The sequence below is a fragment of the Carettochelys insculpta genome, chromosome 3 (assembly GCF_033958435.1).
Source record: "Carettochelys insculpta isolate YL-2023 chromosome 3, ASM3395843v1, whole genome shotgun sequence".
Lineage (NCBI taxonomy): Eukaryota > Metazoa > Chordata > Testudines > Carettochelyidae > Carettochelys > Carettochelys insculpta.
In genome coordinates, this window is record NC_134139.1 from 194882587 (window position 1) to 194899344 (window position 16758).

The window sequence follows — 16758 nt, forward strand, 5'->3', positions numbered from 1 at the left end:
ATTAGGGCAGGTAGTGTCCAGAGACCAGGGCAGGATGTGGCTCACGCAGAGGTAGGCAGATGTAATACCATGTAAGAGTCTACATTGCAACTTTTCCAAGTGCATAGGTCTTAGTGACAAATCTTCACAGCATGGACTGTGAGAAATTATCTGAATGAGTGAGGAAGCTCTGTCCAGCCCTCTGTTAGTAAACAATGGGGTAAGTCAAATCTCTAAACTAATGGCTCAAGCTTTCTGTTTATTTTCTTTCAGTCTCCTCCCATTGCAACATTAGGTTGTTGGGAAAGCAGCTCATAATGTCTTCAGCTTTTCACAAAGTCACCACCACCCTACCAGGGCCAATCAGTTTTTGTTCAATAAGACTGGTTATAGAGTGATGGTGCAGGTCCATAATGCTATAGTGAACTAGACACATTATTCTGAAAACACAGTTATTGATCAAGCCAAGTAACCACATTTAACTGCCCAAATAGCCATATGTGGCTAGTGGCTAACATGTTGGCCACCGTGGCTTTCTTTTCTAATGTTTAAGGTGCTAAGCCTTTAAGCAGCTACAAAGGGTTATGTTTTGTTTTTCCATGTAGGACTTAATCTGTAATGTAATAAACCACTGGTTTAAAATGATGCCACAGGGGAAATCCGGCCTCCCTTCTTGTTTTCTGCAAGGTGTTATCACCCCTGCTAAAGCCGAACCTCCCAAGCATCCCTGGCTGAAGCCCTCTAAAACAGTTCCTCCTGAATACAAACTGCCACTCAGATGATGCACCAGAGAGTGCCGGTCCTGCAAATAACCATCTGGCTCTTAAGTAATTTTCTCTTGGCCTTATAAGAATCCTTGGCTCCTACGCAACACATTGATTGTGGCCCTGTGTTGGAGACCTTCTTCTGGGGTGTGCCCTTCCTAAGACCGTCTGGCTTGTTATGCCGGCAGGGGCAGGCAATCATTGCCTAGTTTGGGGAAATTGGCTGGGGAAGAGGGTGGGTCCTGCAGTCCAGTTTTTCAACAGCCAGTCCTGAGTGCTCCCTGGCACACTTTAGGAAGGCTGCCCAGCCAGCCCTGATGTCAAAAAGGTCCAGAAACACTGCACAAGTCCTCTCCACTTCAGGTGCTTCCACCGGTGAGCACGCCTCTCCCTCCCACCCCCACCCCCGCCTACTTCCCTCAGCTGATGCGGGGGCAGTCCTGCCTTGGGAAGCTAAACTCACATTACTACAAGTAGGGCTTCTTTTACTGGCAGAACCCACCAGAACGGAGTTCTGGCACCTTTTTTCCATTAGAACACCGAAAAATTTTCACTCCTGGTTCTGCAGCAGCACAGGGACTGGGGCAGGAGCCCCCATCATCTCACTGCAGCATAGGGAGCAGGACAGGAGCCCCCCACCGCCTCAGAGCAGCACAGGGACCAGGACAGGAGTCCCCCACCGCCTCACAGCAGCACAGGGACCAGAACAGGCGGCCCCACCGCATCACAGCAGCGGGGGACCAGGGCATTAATGCGTCACACCCAACCCCTATGACGAATTATCAGACTTGAGTTCCGGCACCTTTCTGTGGAAGGAATCACTGATTACAAAGGGGTGATATACTCTGCCCCGCCCCCACCTCGCACACCTTGGAAACTACCCCCTGCTGCACCCCGCTTCTGCTGTGGGGCCCTCCTGGCGATCAGCGAGGGGCTATACGCCCTACCCCGCCCCACAGAGAAACCCAGCGGCCCTTTGCCCTGGCGCTCCCCCACCCTCCCAGCGCCGAGGCTCCGGCGGGGGCGGAGCGCCACTGTCCCGCGCTGTGCCTCGCTCCCGGGCCGGGCACAAGCCAGGGCGGGCAGGCGCAGCTCCGCCAGCCGCGGGACAAGAGAGGCCACCCTGCGGCCGCCGCCTCTTGCGTTTCCCAGGGAGGTGCAAGGGAGATAGGGGTGGGGGGTCTCGCCTCCCCCTGCTATTAATTCCCGCGGTCTCCTGTGGCCCTGCCCCTCCCCACCCCCAGCCATTTGCAGCCCCCTCCCGCCAGCACCGGCTCTCCCGGGGGCAGCTGCACGCGAACGCATCCCGCAGGCGTGCAGGGCAGAGCCAGCCCCGGGCGGCACTGCAGAGCCAGCCCCGCTCCCAGCACCGCGCCGTGGCTAATGGAGGGCCAGGCAGGCGGGCGCTGCTGCTCCGCGGGGGGACAGAGAGAGGGGGGATAACCCGGGACGCCCCCTCTCTCCAGCCTCCCGCGCGCGCACGCACGCACACACACACTCTCTCTCACACACACACACACACACGCGCGCACACACGCACACACACACACGCACAGAAAGAGAAGCGCGCGCGCACGCACCTCGCCGGTCGATATTGGGCCGCCTTGCAGCAACTTGCTGCAGTCTTGCACGGGAGTCGCGGAGTGAGTTGGAGGGGGTTGGGGGAGGGGTGGGGGGAAACTGGCAGGAAGGGGGGCCAGGAGCCACACGTGTCACATGTGCTTTCGAAGGCGCCCGGGAGCATCTGCAAGCTGGACGTGGTGGAGGATGCTGCGGCAGGTGATCCACAGAGGGCTTCAGTCGTTTTTCTACAAGCTGGGATTGTTCGTCAGCAGGCACCCGGTGTTTTTCCTCACTGTGCCCGCCGTCCTGACCATCAGCTTCGGCTTCAGCCTGCTCAGCCGTTTCCAGGCTGAAAGGGACCTGGAGAGGCTGGTGGCCCCCAGTCACAGCCTGGCCAAGATCGAGCGGAGCTTAGCCAGCAGCCTGTTCCCCCTGGAGCAGTCCAAAAGCCAGCTCTATTCGGACTTGCACACCCCGGGGAGGTATGGCAGGGTGATCCTCCTCTCCAAACCTGGAGGCAATATTTTGCATCAGGCTGATGGGATCCTGCAGATCCACCGAGCCGTGCTGGAAATGAAGGTGAACTACAAAGGCTATAATTATACTTTTTCCCATCTGTGTGTGTTGAGAAATGAGGATAAGAAATGCGTGCTGGATGATATTATTTCAGTGCTAGCGGATCTGAGGCAGGCTGCCCTCTCCAATAAGACAACAGCCAGGGTGCAAGTGAGCTATCCCAACACTAAATTAAAGGTATGCTCTTACTGCATGCTTTTGCCAATTAAAGAGGCAGCACTTCATTTCTTGTCCTAAGCAGCAAAGAGGAAACAGAAATATGCAGCTGGGCTCAGGATGACACATTAAAACTGGTGCATTTCCTCTGGGGGGGAGGGGAAGAGGGGATCTGGGTTGAGGGAGACTAATGATGAGAAGCATTAATTGAAGGAACTGGCTGGAGACCATGCCTTAGTATCTTTAAGGAGACGGGGTGGGGGAGGGGGGAATCTACAACAGTTTGTGGGGACTGATCATTGTGAGCTGGGGTGAAAATGTAGCATGATTCCGTGCCTGCATCCCAACTGGCATGCTGGAATCGTTTACCTTTAAAGTGGTCAGAGAAGGGTTTCCTCAAAGACATAGTAAGCTCTTGTCTCTCACGGACTCTGTGTGTGTTGTAGGAGTAGCCGAGGATTTGGACGGTAGTAATTCTGGGTGTCCTGGCTTTTCCTCTTCTTGTGTACCTGCATGCATCAGAGGGGGTGGACAATAATTAGCACTGGCACTGACTGATGGGCCAGAGTATTGGATGGGTTACCTCAAAAAGTGGCTTCCACAAAGGCTAAAGGTTAAGTAAGTTTCATTTTTGCCAGTGCAAATAATACACTTGCAGCACAAAACACCTGACCCTTTTAAAGCTACCTCAGCCCCCGCATAGTATTTTCACCTTTGGTGAGTCTTCTAGGCAGGTTGCCAATTTGTAGAACTTGGCTGCTCAGAGCAAATGGGACGTAAGGACGCTGATGAGGGAAGTTACAGGGATTACTGCAAATGTGAGTCCTCCGGAGATATTGCATTGTTTGCAGGAGTTATCTTATTATGTTTCCCAGAATTACCTAGCTCATAGTTACACATGGGCAAGTGTAATCCCCACAAAGGTGAAAAAAGATTTTATGGTCTTTCTTCTAAGACATAGAGGCTGCTGGTGGATTTTTGTTTCCACCTTTCATTAGGAGACCCACATCCCGCAGTGTGGAGGATGGAAGAGATTTTGTAACTGCTGGTCAGACTCTTGACAATGTTACTTTGCCATTACTTTTTATTTTGTATTTATTGATAACTGTGCAAGAAACAAAGGTAAAAACAGTCCCTGTGCCAAAAACTTTACAGTCTGAAAGAGATGTAGATTTGCTTTATTGGGTGCTTTAAGTAAAAACTGAGAGCCTTTCTAAGTATTTGGTTTAACCTTGTTTCCTGTATCAAACAAACAAACATACAAACAAACAAAAAGCACCACATTTATTAACAGGAGAGCTGTAGGACCTGGAATTGAATTGGGGTTGCATGAAGTTGAAAAATGTTCTTACTTGTATAAATGCTGTTCCGGGAGATCCCCTGGGACTTCTAAGTAAGCCTGGAAAAGGAGCTCAGTGTGATCTGCTGTCTCTCTTTCTCAGAAGGTGGCCAGAGATCCTGCCCCAAAAATAAATAAAAGGGAATAATTGCCATCTGCTAGTTACTGAAGTAATACAAGAAATGGGTGAATTCTAAACAGGTAGGGATGCTGGAGGAGTTTGAAAGCCTGATCCCGAGAAAAGCTCTGTACCAGCCAAGCACTTCCAACTCCTAAGGAAGCCACCAGGCACTCAGCAATTCTCAAGCAAAGCTCCTTAGTCTCTAGCTTTAAAGTTGGGCAGGGCAGAGGAAGGGACAGGGGCAGGAGCTTTCTAGCCACTGGTCACTACATGGCTGTAGAAAACCAGAATCCCTGACTGCCTGTATTAGAACATAATGATTATCATTGACTAGTATTTGTATTACTAGAACTCTGAAAAAGCCACATGGACTAAGTGCTTTGATTGAAGAAGAGCCTTTGGAGAAAGCTTTAAACAATCCTTTGTGGGAAAAGTTCACACTGTCTGAGAAATGCAGCTCGTCAGTGCTTGTTCTTTCTTCCCCAGGGCTGGGTTGTAACCTCCTCTGCCAGCTCAGGACCAAACCAGGGAGCAGATGGACTCAGCCACAATTCCTCCTCTGCTGCCTTATGTTTCAGTAGGTGCTTCAGACTCTTTCATGGAACAGCTTTTTCCTCTGGGTGCCCAGTTGCTTTGGGCAGCCAGTAAGGATGGGAGAAAAGCTGGTTCCTTCTGTCTGCCTCGACACCTTCCCTGCTCACCGGCTTGCCGGGGGAGTGTATTGTCTGAATAGCCCCTCAACCCATGGCCAGAGTCACAATCTGAACAAGGCTGATTTGAGACCAGCAGTGCTTCAGTGGGAGTGAAGAAGTGGCATTTTGATACTGCCAGACACTCTTTGTGCTTCAGCAAGTGTTTTCTTGATCATAAGGCTGTGTACTGGATAAGGAGGGTTCCCATGTCTTCTCTGTTTCTGCTTTGTGGGTGTATGAAAGGAGCTGTACAAAATAAAGCAGCACAGTTGTACTACATATTTGGGATCAGTTTCTTTGATATCACATTATGGATGGATTTTACCTGTTCCATGTATTTATGGCTCATTTATTCCCCTTTAAATTTTCAAATCAGTTGTTCGCATGACAGCCATGAGAGGCAATTTCTCTGTTCATTCAGAGCCTGGGTTGTAGCAATCCAATCCTGGAATGCTTTAGCCCTGTTCTGGAAGGGCAACCTTTTGGGACTATTTTAGTCTTTATATCCACTCAAGTCCTTGGCCTTTCTCATTCTGGCAACCAGGATGTTAACTGCTGCCAAATACATAATGACAATAGTTACTTAACCTTATTATTGTTGGTTAAATATAATATGTTATTTGGAGCTATGTAGGAAAACAAGGACCCTGCCTTAAAGGTCTTAGTGGTACCTCACAAGCAATGTGGAACCTCACAAGCAATGTGGCATCAGACAGTGCAAAGCTGTATGCTCTAATGGTTTGGTTCTGGGTTCAGGTCCCCATGCTGTAGACTTAAGCATGTTAGTTTGCCTCTTTGGGGCTTGGTTTTCCTTCCCAGGTAGTATAGTGACTCTTTAGACAGTAATCTCTTTTTAGAGTGGAACATCTCTAAAGCATTGGCCTAGTAGATAAAGCACTGTCCTGGAACTCAGGAAACGTGGGTTCTTATGCCGGCTGTGTGATTTTGAGTAAGTTATTTCACTGCTCTGTGTCTCAGTTTCAGCTACTGATGAAAAGTGCCATATAAGAACTTCTTGTTGGTAGCAAAGTAGTAGTAATATGCTGTAATAATGAATATCACCAATTGCAAACAAGAAAACAAAACAAAACACTGTTGGAACAAAGTCTGGACACTGTGTATGTAGCAATCAGAAGGGTTTATTACACACGACACTGGTGAAGTGCCGCTTCGCCCATCAGGACTCAGTGAAACACTGCCAGACAATAGATTACAATTTATTATATGGATTATTGATGGGTGGGGGGGAACTACGACATGGGTGTCACCCAAGCGTGGATAGGTTCTAGCAGCAAGATGAAATGAGCACAGTAAGCCAATAATCTAAAAGGTTACAGAGTATCCCTGCCCATATCTTATCTCTAGTACAGGTGGTTTCCTCTACATGTTAACCAAAACAGATATACAGTGACCAGTTTGTGTCAAGATAGGATAGAGAATGTGGCGATGTCTCCACACTGGTGCCTCTGGGGAGGTTATCGAGAAGATTTAAAGCACAAGTTGTTAACAGCACATGGCACTCAATTGGTTTTCACATGCAGGGCCTCTCCTTGGAATGCAGTTGCTGAAACAGCTATTCCTCCCTTCAGACATCAAGGCCCTTCTTGCCCTTCTCTGGGTATTGTGAGGGAGCTAAGGGAGAAGGGGGCCCAGCAAAGCCCCATCCTCTACCGCATGAGCTAAAGGCCAGCTGGCGCTCAGCCAAGGCTGTAGAGCAGAGACTTCACTCACCCTTGTACTACACTCACTTTGTCCTGAGGCCAGGCCTCAGGGTCATTCAGCCTTAGCAGACATTGCCCTGCATTGGGACCACTGCAGAGACAACACACATTAAGAACACATGCAGGAGAGATTCTGCCTCCTGGAGTTTCTTAGCACTCAGAAGTGTCCAGGGTGCTTCTGACTGCCTGCACAGTCAGTGTTTACAGAGCACTGAGATTCACTGGGATGAAAGGCAGTAACTTTGGGCCCCTGCACCTTCAGGGCCCCAAGTTCCAGTTGACTGTAGCATCCACTGCTCACTGGCCTGACCCCACTGTCAATGTGCCACCTTGGGTCCTGCCCACTGGCTGGGCCCCACAGGGCTGGCTGATGACCTTCAAGTTAATACTGGATCAGGACATTGGGGAATGGGACTAGCTGCCTCAAGAAAAGTGCTTGGAGGTTTTTAATGACATCAGTTTTACATCTCATCCCAAAATGGGACCAAAGAGAGTGTGCCCTAATGGGGAACCGGGCTGGGAGTGGCTGAGGGCGGATTGGTTGGCGCCTCCACTCCCACTGAGACCATGCAGTCCATTTGCTGTGCACAAATTACAAGCACTTCTCATGATGGAGATTGACAAATGCAGCCAATGCTGTATCGTAGTGCTGAACCAACACAAATGAGAACCAGAAAGTGCCTGTGTGTGAGATGGGTACAAAAGGGCAAACATCCCTGAAAGCAGTATAAACATAACTAGTATGCAGGGTATAAAGCTGGAGAGCATTAGGCTGATATGCAGGATGCTGTGATTGGAAAGGATATTGTCTGAAACAGCGAAGACTGGGCCATGATGGATTTATGTTATTGATTGAGCTGGTCAGAAGAACATGAAACTCGTCATGAAATCATTTTGATGTATGCCCAAGTTTTGTTTTAGCAAAATCTCCCTCTTCGCCCACAAAAAACCCAAATAGTTCTGACAGGCTACGTCTACACGTGCAGCCAACATCGAAATAGCTTATTTCGACGTTGCGACATCGAAATAGTCTATTTCGATGAATAACGTCTACACGTCCTCCAGGGCCGGCAACGTCGATGTTCAACTTCGACGTTGCTCAGCCCAACATCGAAATAGGCGCAGTGAGGGAACGTCTACACGTCAAAGTAGCACACATCGAAATAGGGATGCCAGGCACAGCTGCAGACAGGGTCACAGGGCGGACTCAACAGCAAGCCGCTCCCTTAAAGGGCCCCTCCCAGACACAGTTGCACTAAACAACACAAGATACACAGAGCTGACAACTGGTTGCAGACCCTGTGCCTGCAGCATAGATCCCCAGCTGCCGCAGAAGCAGCTAGAAGCCCTGGGCTAAGGGCTGCTGCCCACGGTGACCATAGAACCCCGCAGGGGCTGGAGAGAGAGCATCTCTCAACCCCACAGCTGATGGCCGCCATGGAGGACCCAGCAATTTCGACGTTGCAGGACGCGGATCGTCTACACGGTCCCTACTTCGACGTTGAACGTCGAAGTAGGGCGCTATTCCTATCTCCTCATGAGGTTAGCGACTTCGACGTCTCGCCGCCTAAAATCGAAGTTGACTTCGAAATAGCGCCCGACGCGTGTAGACGCGACGGGCGCTATTTCGAAGTTGGTGCCGCTACTTCGAAGTAGCGTGCACGTGTAGACGCAGCTACAATGTCCAAACACCCTATTTGTGCATTTTCTGAATAAAATATGACCAGTTTAGATTTTTGAAATGTAGTTTCATGTTTTATTGTATAATATCATATGAACCATGAAAAAGTAAAACTAAAACAATTTTATGAATCAGAAGTGAATGTTTTTTGGGGGGAGTTTTCCTTTGTGGAGATTTTGAAATGCTCTGATTCAAAATGAAGCCACATTTATAAATCCTTCATGAAACAGAATTTCTGTCCTATGCCCAGCATTCATTACAGTGATGTCTAGAACACCTTTTATGCTAGATGCTGTACAAGGTGCTGATTCTTGCACTCAAGAACTTACAGTATAAATGGACAAGAGAAATAAGGGGAAACAGGAGTCTGGAGAAACAAATAGCCTTGTCCAGCTCCACACACCAGAGCAAAAACAAGAACCAAAGTCTCTTGCCTTACATGTCAACAACCTGGCCTTTAGGCCACTCTGTCATTCAAGCAGTAGGACTGCTTCTCCACACCTACTCCCAAAAGTGATGGCTGCATTTCCTAGTGTACTGTGTGATCCCTGAATATAGTTTCTATAGGAATTATCCTCAACTGGCCACTTAGCAATGCTGTATTAATGGTAGTGAGTCAGTAGCATGTCTTCATTTACCAGAGTGATTTCTTAGAATCAGTCATGATGACCACTTAATTAAACACTTTATCAAAGGAGAGCTGAGCAGGTAACAGCACAATGTATTCATCTATATTTTTGCTAATACAGCCCATAATTGGTTTTGCTTGTAGCCTTGATTTCCTTCATTCACAAACGTTGTGCCAAGTGGAATTTTTGCATGGAAGCACTTCATGAAAGGCAAAGGTGGAATGAAGATGAAATATCCCCAGGAGCATTTTTTCACACCATGCTTTTGTGTCCACATGGAAAAACTGATGCCTGTTGGAATTATTTGTGTGTTATTCTTTGGGGCCATTAATGTTTCCCCAGGGGTATTTATTCCTTCACTAGCACTAATATTTCTGTGTGTTACTGATTCTCTATCTATTACATAGGAACTAGTCAAGCAGTTGGAGCACAACTGATTTATCATTATAAAATGCATCAGAAACTGGGATACCAGCAAAGAGACAAGAATAAATCAGATTATTTATGAATTTCTTCCCCTGCCCATTCTTTCCCTGGGCTCCCTGATTAGTTCCAGCAATAAGCTTTAGATTTATCATAAAAATTAAAATTCACACGTTTTCCTAGCTTAGGATGCCCCTACTGTCCTCAGCTATTATCTAGTGTTTCTCTTTCAAAGGGAATGTAATTATAGAGGCAAGGTAATACTTCTCTTAGGAGAATCAGGTTTGTTCCCTTATGATTTCTACCAGCCTTTTCTTTTTTGGTGCATTTTCCTCATGTAAGAGAGAGGATCCTAGAAGGTAAAAAGTGTGAAAATTCTAAATCTCAATTGCATAAGTATAATGTTCTTGTCACACAGGTTCATTGGAAAAGGATGTCTGAGATAAGTCTTTGGACATTTCTTACTAGCCCTGAGTATACTTGGAACTGTGATTCATAAACTGTGAGTTTGGCTTCTTTGTGGAGGCACTGCCTTTCCAGAGGAGTCAATAACAAATACAGGGAAAACAGCTGTGGAACATGAAACATATTTTTTTTTTTTGCTGCATTGTGGTCAAATAGAATGGGCCGTGGATGGGCCAGAGAATAGGGTATGGATGACTTTGCTTTTGCTGAAACTAGCACAATCCAGTATGGCCAGGGGAACACAGTTTCAAGTTTGTTGAGTGGCAAAGATAGAGAAACAGATTGATTTCAAAGCATGTTACACACATATAAACCTTTGAGGTTGAAAAAGGCAGGTGAGTATTATGTTTTATTGTCCCAACTTCTGTGGGTGACAGAAACAAGTTTTCAAGCTTACACAGAGCTCTTCTTCAGGTGTGGGAAACTAACTCAGGATGGCTGCATCTACACTAGCAAGTTGTTTCGAAAGATTTTTCAAAAGAAGGGGGCTCTTTTGAAAGAGGTATTCTTGAAGATCTTATTTTGAAAGAATATTACCGCGCACAAAATGCGTTTTGTCACAGCCCTTAGCTGTTTTGAAACAGCCTATTTTAATATAGAGCCATTGGACCCATGATGGCTTATTTTGAAATAGGCTCTATTCTCTGTCTAACAGCCTCTATTTCAAAATAGCTATCATCGCAGCACCTCATTAGCATATCCCCAAGTTTCTCATTAGCATCCCCCTTTCGAAAGGGGCGTGCTAGTGTAGACATAGTCAAACTGTCCTTCCATGGGGCCAACTCCTCCTGGCTCTTCTCTGTACCCATGTTGGGGAAACATGCAAGCAGCAGGGCTTCTGCACCATCCAGGGGGTTGACGAACAACTCTCATTGCCTGTACTGAGCTATAGAGTGGAGCCCTAGAGTGGGGGTTAGACTCAGAGGATGTGTTGAATGGGGGTCTAGTATAGACCTTCCTAATCTGCCTGTGATTCACATGCATCCTTCCCTCGCTCAGATTCCTCTTGCTCCTGGCAGAGTACATTAACCACCCTGAATATGTAGAAGGAGGTACATCAAGGGTTTGTAACCTGCCAGGGTGTGGGTACAAAGAGAACCTGTGAAAGCAGCATTTGGGAGACAACCTCCTGGGAGTTAGGAGTTGGCTGCTCTTGATTTTTTTTTAAACAAAACAACTCTAAAAAAATAATATAAGGAGATTTCTTTGCTCCTGTTAAGGGTGAGCCCTGAATGTGCTCTTCTAACTTGAATGAGGAAAGTTGTGGCAAACCTTGATAAATCCAGTCCTAGAGCCTTCCATAGTTTTCCCATTTCCATCAATCATTTCTTGCCTTTTTAATATATCATCAAAGAAGTCAGATACAAAAGGCCTATGAAGTCACCTACTCCATTTCCTCACCAATACAACACTGTGAGGAATTCCTAACTGAAAAACTAGTTTGAACTGGCTTGTACGGGAAGCCTATATGTGGCCATGTCTACACTAGCCCCAAACTAGCAAATGGCCATTTCGAAGTTTTTCTAATGAAGCACTGAAATACATATTCAGTGCCTCGTTAGCATGCGGGCGACCGCGGCACTTCGAAATTGACACGGCTCGTCCAGACGGGGCTCCTTTTCGAAAGGACCCCAGCTACTTCAAAGTCCCCTTATTCCTATGAGCAGATGGGAATAAGGGGACTTCGAAGTAGGTGGGGTCCTTTCGAAAAGGAGCCCCGTCTGGACAACCCGTGCGGTGGCGAGCCGCATCAATTTCGAAATGCTGCAGCCACCCACATGCTAATGAGGCACTGAATATGTATTTCAGCACTTCTTTAGTAAACTTCGAAATGGCCATTTGCATGGCCATTTTGAAGTTTGGGGCTAGTGTAGACATAGCCTGTGAATTGGAAACTAGATAAAAGACTATAAACAATGGATCATGATAAATGGCTGTAGACAAAGTTGGGTGGCGGTGGGGGCAGGTAGGAGGGTCTGGCAGAGTACCTATGGAACATACCTAATGTTAACATTTTCACTGATTCTCTGAAAGTGGAAGTGAGTAGCACATTAATGAAATTCGCAGTTGACTTTTAAATGGGAGAAGTTGGGAACACCAGCTGAGTCAGAGAACTTACACAAAGAACAGAAAACAACAAAATTCACAGGAAGGCTTTGACTGCACACTGGGGACTTTTTTGCACTGACAGGTCTCTCACCATACATTATCATGGAACCATATGGTTAGAATGGATTACAAGGGTCATCCAGTTCAATTCCTGAGTAAAATGTAGAATTTGCTGTGTGAACCATGCAAAACACATGGCTATCTGAAATCTTTCAGTAAAGGCACTTCAGTGACCTTCCAAGGCATCTGTTCCATATATCCTACTATTCATACAGGTAAAAAGTTTTACCTGTGATTTAATTGAAATCTGCTATACTGTAGTTTGAAAGCCTTACCTTCTGCCTGTCCTCTGTGGCAAGAGGGAACAACTTTTTCTTTAAAGGGTTAGTCCTCACAATCTCCCTCTGAGGCGCTGTAGTATTATCGCAATTATTTAGATGGAGAAACAACAACAGAAAGTTTAGGTCACTGGATGAAGGTCAAGAGAATCTCTGTTAAAGCTAAGAAGTGGGTCTGTCCCATGGAAGCTTACCTAATAAATTATTTTGTTAGTCTTTAAAGTGCTGCTTTACTGCTTTTTTGTTAAAACTAAAGCACTGTAATCCAATAGATTAGGCATGGGACTTGTGGCAGAGGACCCTGGGTTCTCTTTCAGACTGTGACACAAGAGGGCTGTGGACCCTGAACACTTCACCTTTCTGTTGCTGCTTCGCTCTGCCTTTGTTTAGAATGTGAGAACTTTGGGCAGGAAGTGCCTCTTAGATTTCTCCAAATCTTTCTTGAAATGTGGTGCCCAAAAGTGGACACAAGACTCCCATTGAGGGCTAATGAGCACCGAGTAGAGCAGAAGAATGACTTCCAGTGTCTTGCTCCCAAAACTCCTATTAGTGCATCCCACAATCATGTCTGCTTTTTTTGCAACAGCATCACACTGTTGATGCATATTTGACTTGCAGTCCACTAAGACCCCTAAATCCCTTTCTGCAGTACTCCTCCCTAGATATTCATTTCCCATTCTATATATATGAAGCAGATTGTTTTTTCCTAAGTGGAGTACTTTTTATTTGTCCTTATTAAACTTCATCCTGTTTACCTCAGACCATTCTTCAGTTTGTCCAGTCATTTTGAATTCTGACACTATCTTCCAAAGCAGTTGCAACCCCACCTAGCTTGGAATCATCTGCAAACTTAATAAGCATATTCTGTATGCCAAAATCTAAACTGTGGATGCAGATGAAGATATTGAATAGAAGTGTTCTACAACAGTCCCCTGCGGAACTCCATTTGTTATGCCCCTTACAGGACGACTGTGAATCATTAATCAATAACTACTCTCTGACGATGGTTACCCAGCCAGTTATGCACCAGTAGCCCCATCTAAGTTGGTGTTTGTCTACTTTATTTATAAGAAGATAATGTGAGACTGTATCAAATGCCTCACTAAAGTCTGCTTCTCCCTTATCTACAAGACTTGTTATCCTGTCGAAGAAAGCTGTCAGATTGGTCTGGCATGATTTGTCACAAATCCATGCTGGCTGTTACCTGTTACCTTATTTTCTCCCTGTTGCTTGCAGATGAATTCCTTAATTACTTGATTCATGATCTTTCCTGGCACGGATGTTAAACTGACTGGTCTGTAGTTTCCTGGGTTGTTCTTTTTTCCCATTTTAAAGATGGGCAGTATAACTGCGGTTTTCCAGTCTCCTGTAGTCTCTCCTGATTTCCAGGACTTTTCAAAGATGATAGCTAAAGGTCCCGATACTTCGTCTGTCAGCTCTTTGAGTATTCTAGGATGCATTTCATCAGGCTCTGGTGACTTGCAGACATCTAAATTGCCAATGGGTGGGGGCAGTGGCAGATTCTGGGCACACCAGAAATATCTCCCTCTGCCAGGGTCCCAGCATGGCAGTGAGGGCCACAGAACTTTTCCAGTCTTGGGTCAAAAGTGGGAGCAGAGCAAGTGGGTGATGGGGGCTCAGAGAGAGGGAGTGGCACAGGGATGGGGACATTGGTGGAATGCGGGGTGGAGCCAGGGGGAAGGGGTGGAACAGGGGTGGGGCTCCAGAGCTGAGAACTCCACTGCAGTCCTGACTGGACTCTCAACATTTCCCTACCCTGTGACTCTAACTGAGCTCTCAGTGTCCTCCCCGCAAGACCCTTGCCCAGCCAGGGCCACATGGGGCCCAAGAGCAGTGAGCAACAGAAGAGATGGAGCAAAAGGCTAGCTTCTCAAGGGGAGACTTCACCTGCCTCCCATACTATCATAGAATCTGCAGAGCCTTGCTTATTGCTTTCATTTTACTAAACACCAATATCTTCCTAGACGGGAACTGATCTATTGTAGTTATGAGAATATGAATACCATTTAGTTATCCAAACAATTATATGTTTTCTGTGTGGGTTTGTGTCGCAATTGTTTTTGTCATGTAATTATATTTTAATACTTCTTTGTGAATTTGGGGAACAGAGTTGAAGAAGATTGTTCATTGGAACCACAAATTCTAGCAAACCATCTCCCAAAAAATCACAAGCGTAGTGCTAGTGACTTCCCTGATGATCTTTTTCTGTTTACTGACTACTGAGTCCCTGAATGTGCCTGAGTGATGTCATCTGAACCTTAAAAATAAAGACCAAGCAAGATGGTTAAAAATATTCAAACTAGTACCATCTTCATAGAATCATAGAACACTAGAACTGGAGGGGACTTCAAGAGACCATCGAGTCCAGTTCCCTGCCCTCTTGGCAGGAGCAAACACCATCTAGACCATGCCCAATAGGTGTCTACCTAACCCACTCTTAAATATCTCCAGTGATGGAGATCCCACAACTTCCCCAGGTAACTTATCTTAAATGCTTCCACTGGATTCTGTTCAGCTTAATGTATGATTCCACCTCAAATGCAGTCCAGATCAACAGTGGCAGATACCTCTCAGCTATGTTCATAGCATACACCAGGACTATGTGTACACCAAAGCAATCTGTCAACAGAAGTTACTGTTGGAAGATATAGTCTGACAAAAATTCTGTTGACAGATTGCAGCCAGACTGCAAAAAGGATCACTGTGTCAATCTGCTCTGTCAGCAGAGACTGACCAGACTGCCCGGCTGCTTTCTTAATAGAACAGTTACCAGAACACTGTCAGGTAGGGTCATATGGCTGCCAAGCCTTTCCAGGAGACCCAGCGAGGTGCGTCCTTAAAGGGCCCCCACCAGGCACATTCCCTGCCCATGTTGAGGCTACTACCTCCTTGAGGGACAGCACAGCTAGTATAGGGCTCACGCTTCTGAGGGGGGCTTTGCATTTTCCAGTTATCCGTGGTGCCAGAGCAACTGCAGGGCTTGCACCTCAGATGCAAGCACACAGGTTCTTCAGCTTCTTCTGAGCCTCCTCATGGCCATCCTCCTCCTGCTCCCCAGGGAGGGCAACCCAGACACCACCATCAAGGCACGCACCCTTGCTGCCGCACAGGCCCACCCACACTTGCCCCTGCGGTGACCAGGAGGGTCTGGAGGTACAGCACCAGTGCCAGCTGGTGGGATCAGCTCATCATGGGGCAGTGGGACAACCAGGAGTGGCTCCAGAACTTCCAAATGCAGGAGGACTCTTTTTGGGGCTGCGTGCCTGGCTTGCCTCTGCCCTTGCGACAGGACACGTGGCTGTGGCCTGCCATCACTGTGGAGAAGCGGGTTGATGTTGCCTTCTGGAAGCTCACCACACCTGACAGCTACCGCTCCATCAGGAGTCAGTTTGACATGGGAAAGTCCACCGTCGGGGCCCTCCTCATGGAGGTAAGGCACTCTTAGGCTGCAGGCCCTGCACAAAGGGCAGGAGGAGTTGTCCCTGCCAAGAGTGACTGTCAGTCTGTGGGGTCGGAAGTGGGTGAGGGGAGGCAGGAGGGAGCCCCATCCTTGGGGCACCATGCTGTCACCCACTTGCCCAGATCTGGGGGGTGAGGGGGTGGCCTGTCAGGGTGGCTCACAGGAAGCTCCTGGAAAGGGGATGGGAGGGGTAGAGGACTTCGTCCCTGAGTCCCTAAGTGTGTGTGTGTGGTCTTCTCCCCTTGCAGGTTGTGACAGCCATGAACACCATCCTGCTGCAGAAGGTCATCCATCTCACAGACGGGGACACGGTTGTGGCTGGATTTGCCACACTTGGATTCCCGAACTGCTTTGGGGTGATCGACAGGACCCATATTCCCATCTGTGCCCCAGACTACAGCATGGCCAGGTTCATTAACAGAAAGGTCATCACACAGCAGGCCCTGGTGGATGACTGTGGACAGTTCCTTACTGTTTATGTCGGGTATTCAGGCACACGATGCATGGGTGTTCCACAACTCTGCCCTGTGCCAGATAATGGAAGAGGGCACCTGTGTCCCCTGCCTGGAGCTAGCAGTCAGGGACGTGACCATGCCACTTTGCATTGTGGGGGATGCTGCCTACCCCCTCATGCTCTTGCTCATGAAACCCCAGCCAGGAGCTCTTTAATGCTCAGCTTAGCTAGGCACGGATGCAGGCCGTGTGCCTTCAGTTGCCTCAA

The 16758-nt window shown here is 47.5% G+C and overlaps 1 protein-coding gene across 3 annotated transcripts in view; it reads left to right on the forward strand.

Annotated features, from left to right (window-relative positions):
* The first annotated feature begins 1821 nt into the window (after window positions 1-1821).
* The window catches only part of PTCHD4 (patched domain containing 4), a 133118-nt gene continuing 118181 nt past the window's right edge, over window positions 1822-16758 (forward strand). The window contains exons 1-2 of one of the 3 annotated variants that reach the window (XM_074988996.1): window positions 1822-2386; window positions 2474-3059. In XM_074988996.1, the coding sequence (XP_074845097.1) occupies window positions 2511-3059 (549 nt within the window). In that variant the 5' untranslated portion in view covers window positions 1822-2386; window positions 2474-2510. Of the gene's footprint in view, window positions 2387-2447; window positions 3060-16758 lie in introns of those variants that run through there. The other 2 variants (XM_074988994.1, XM_074988997.1) reach the window with 2 other exon arrangements.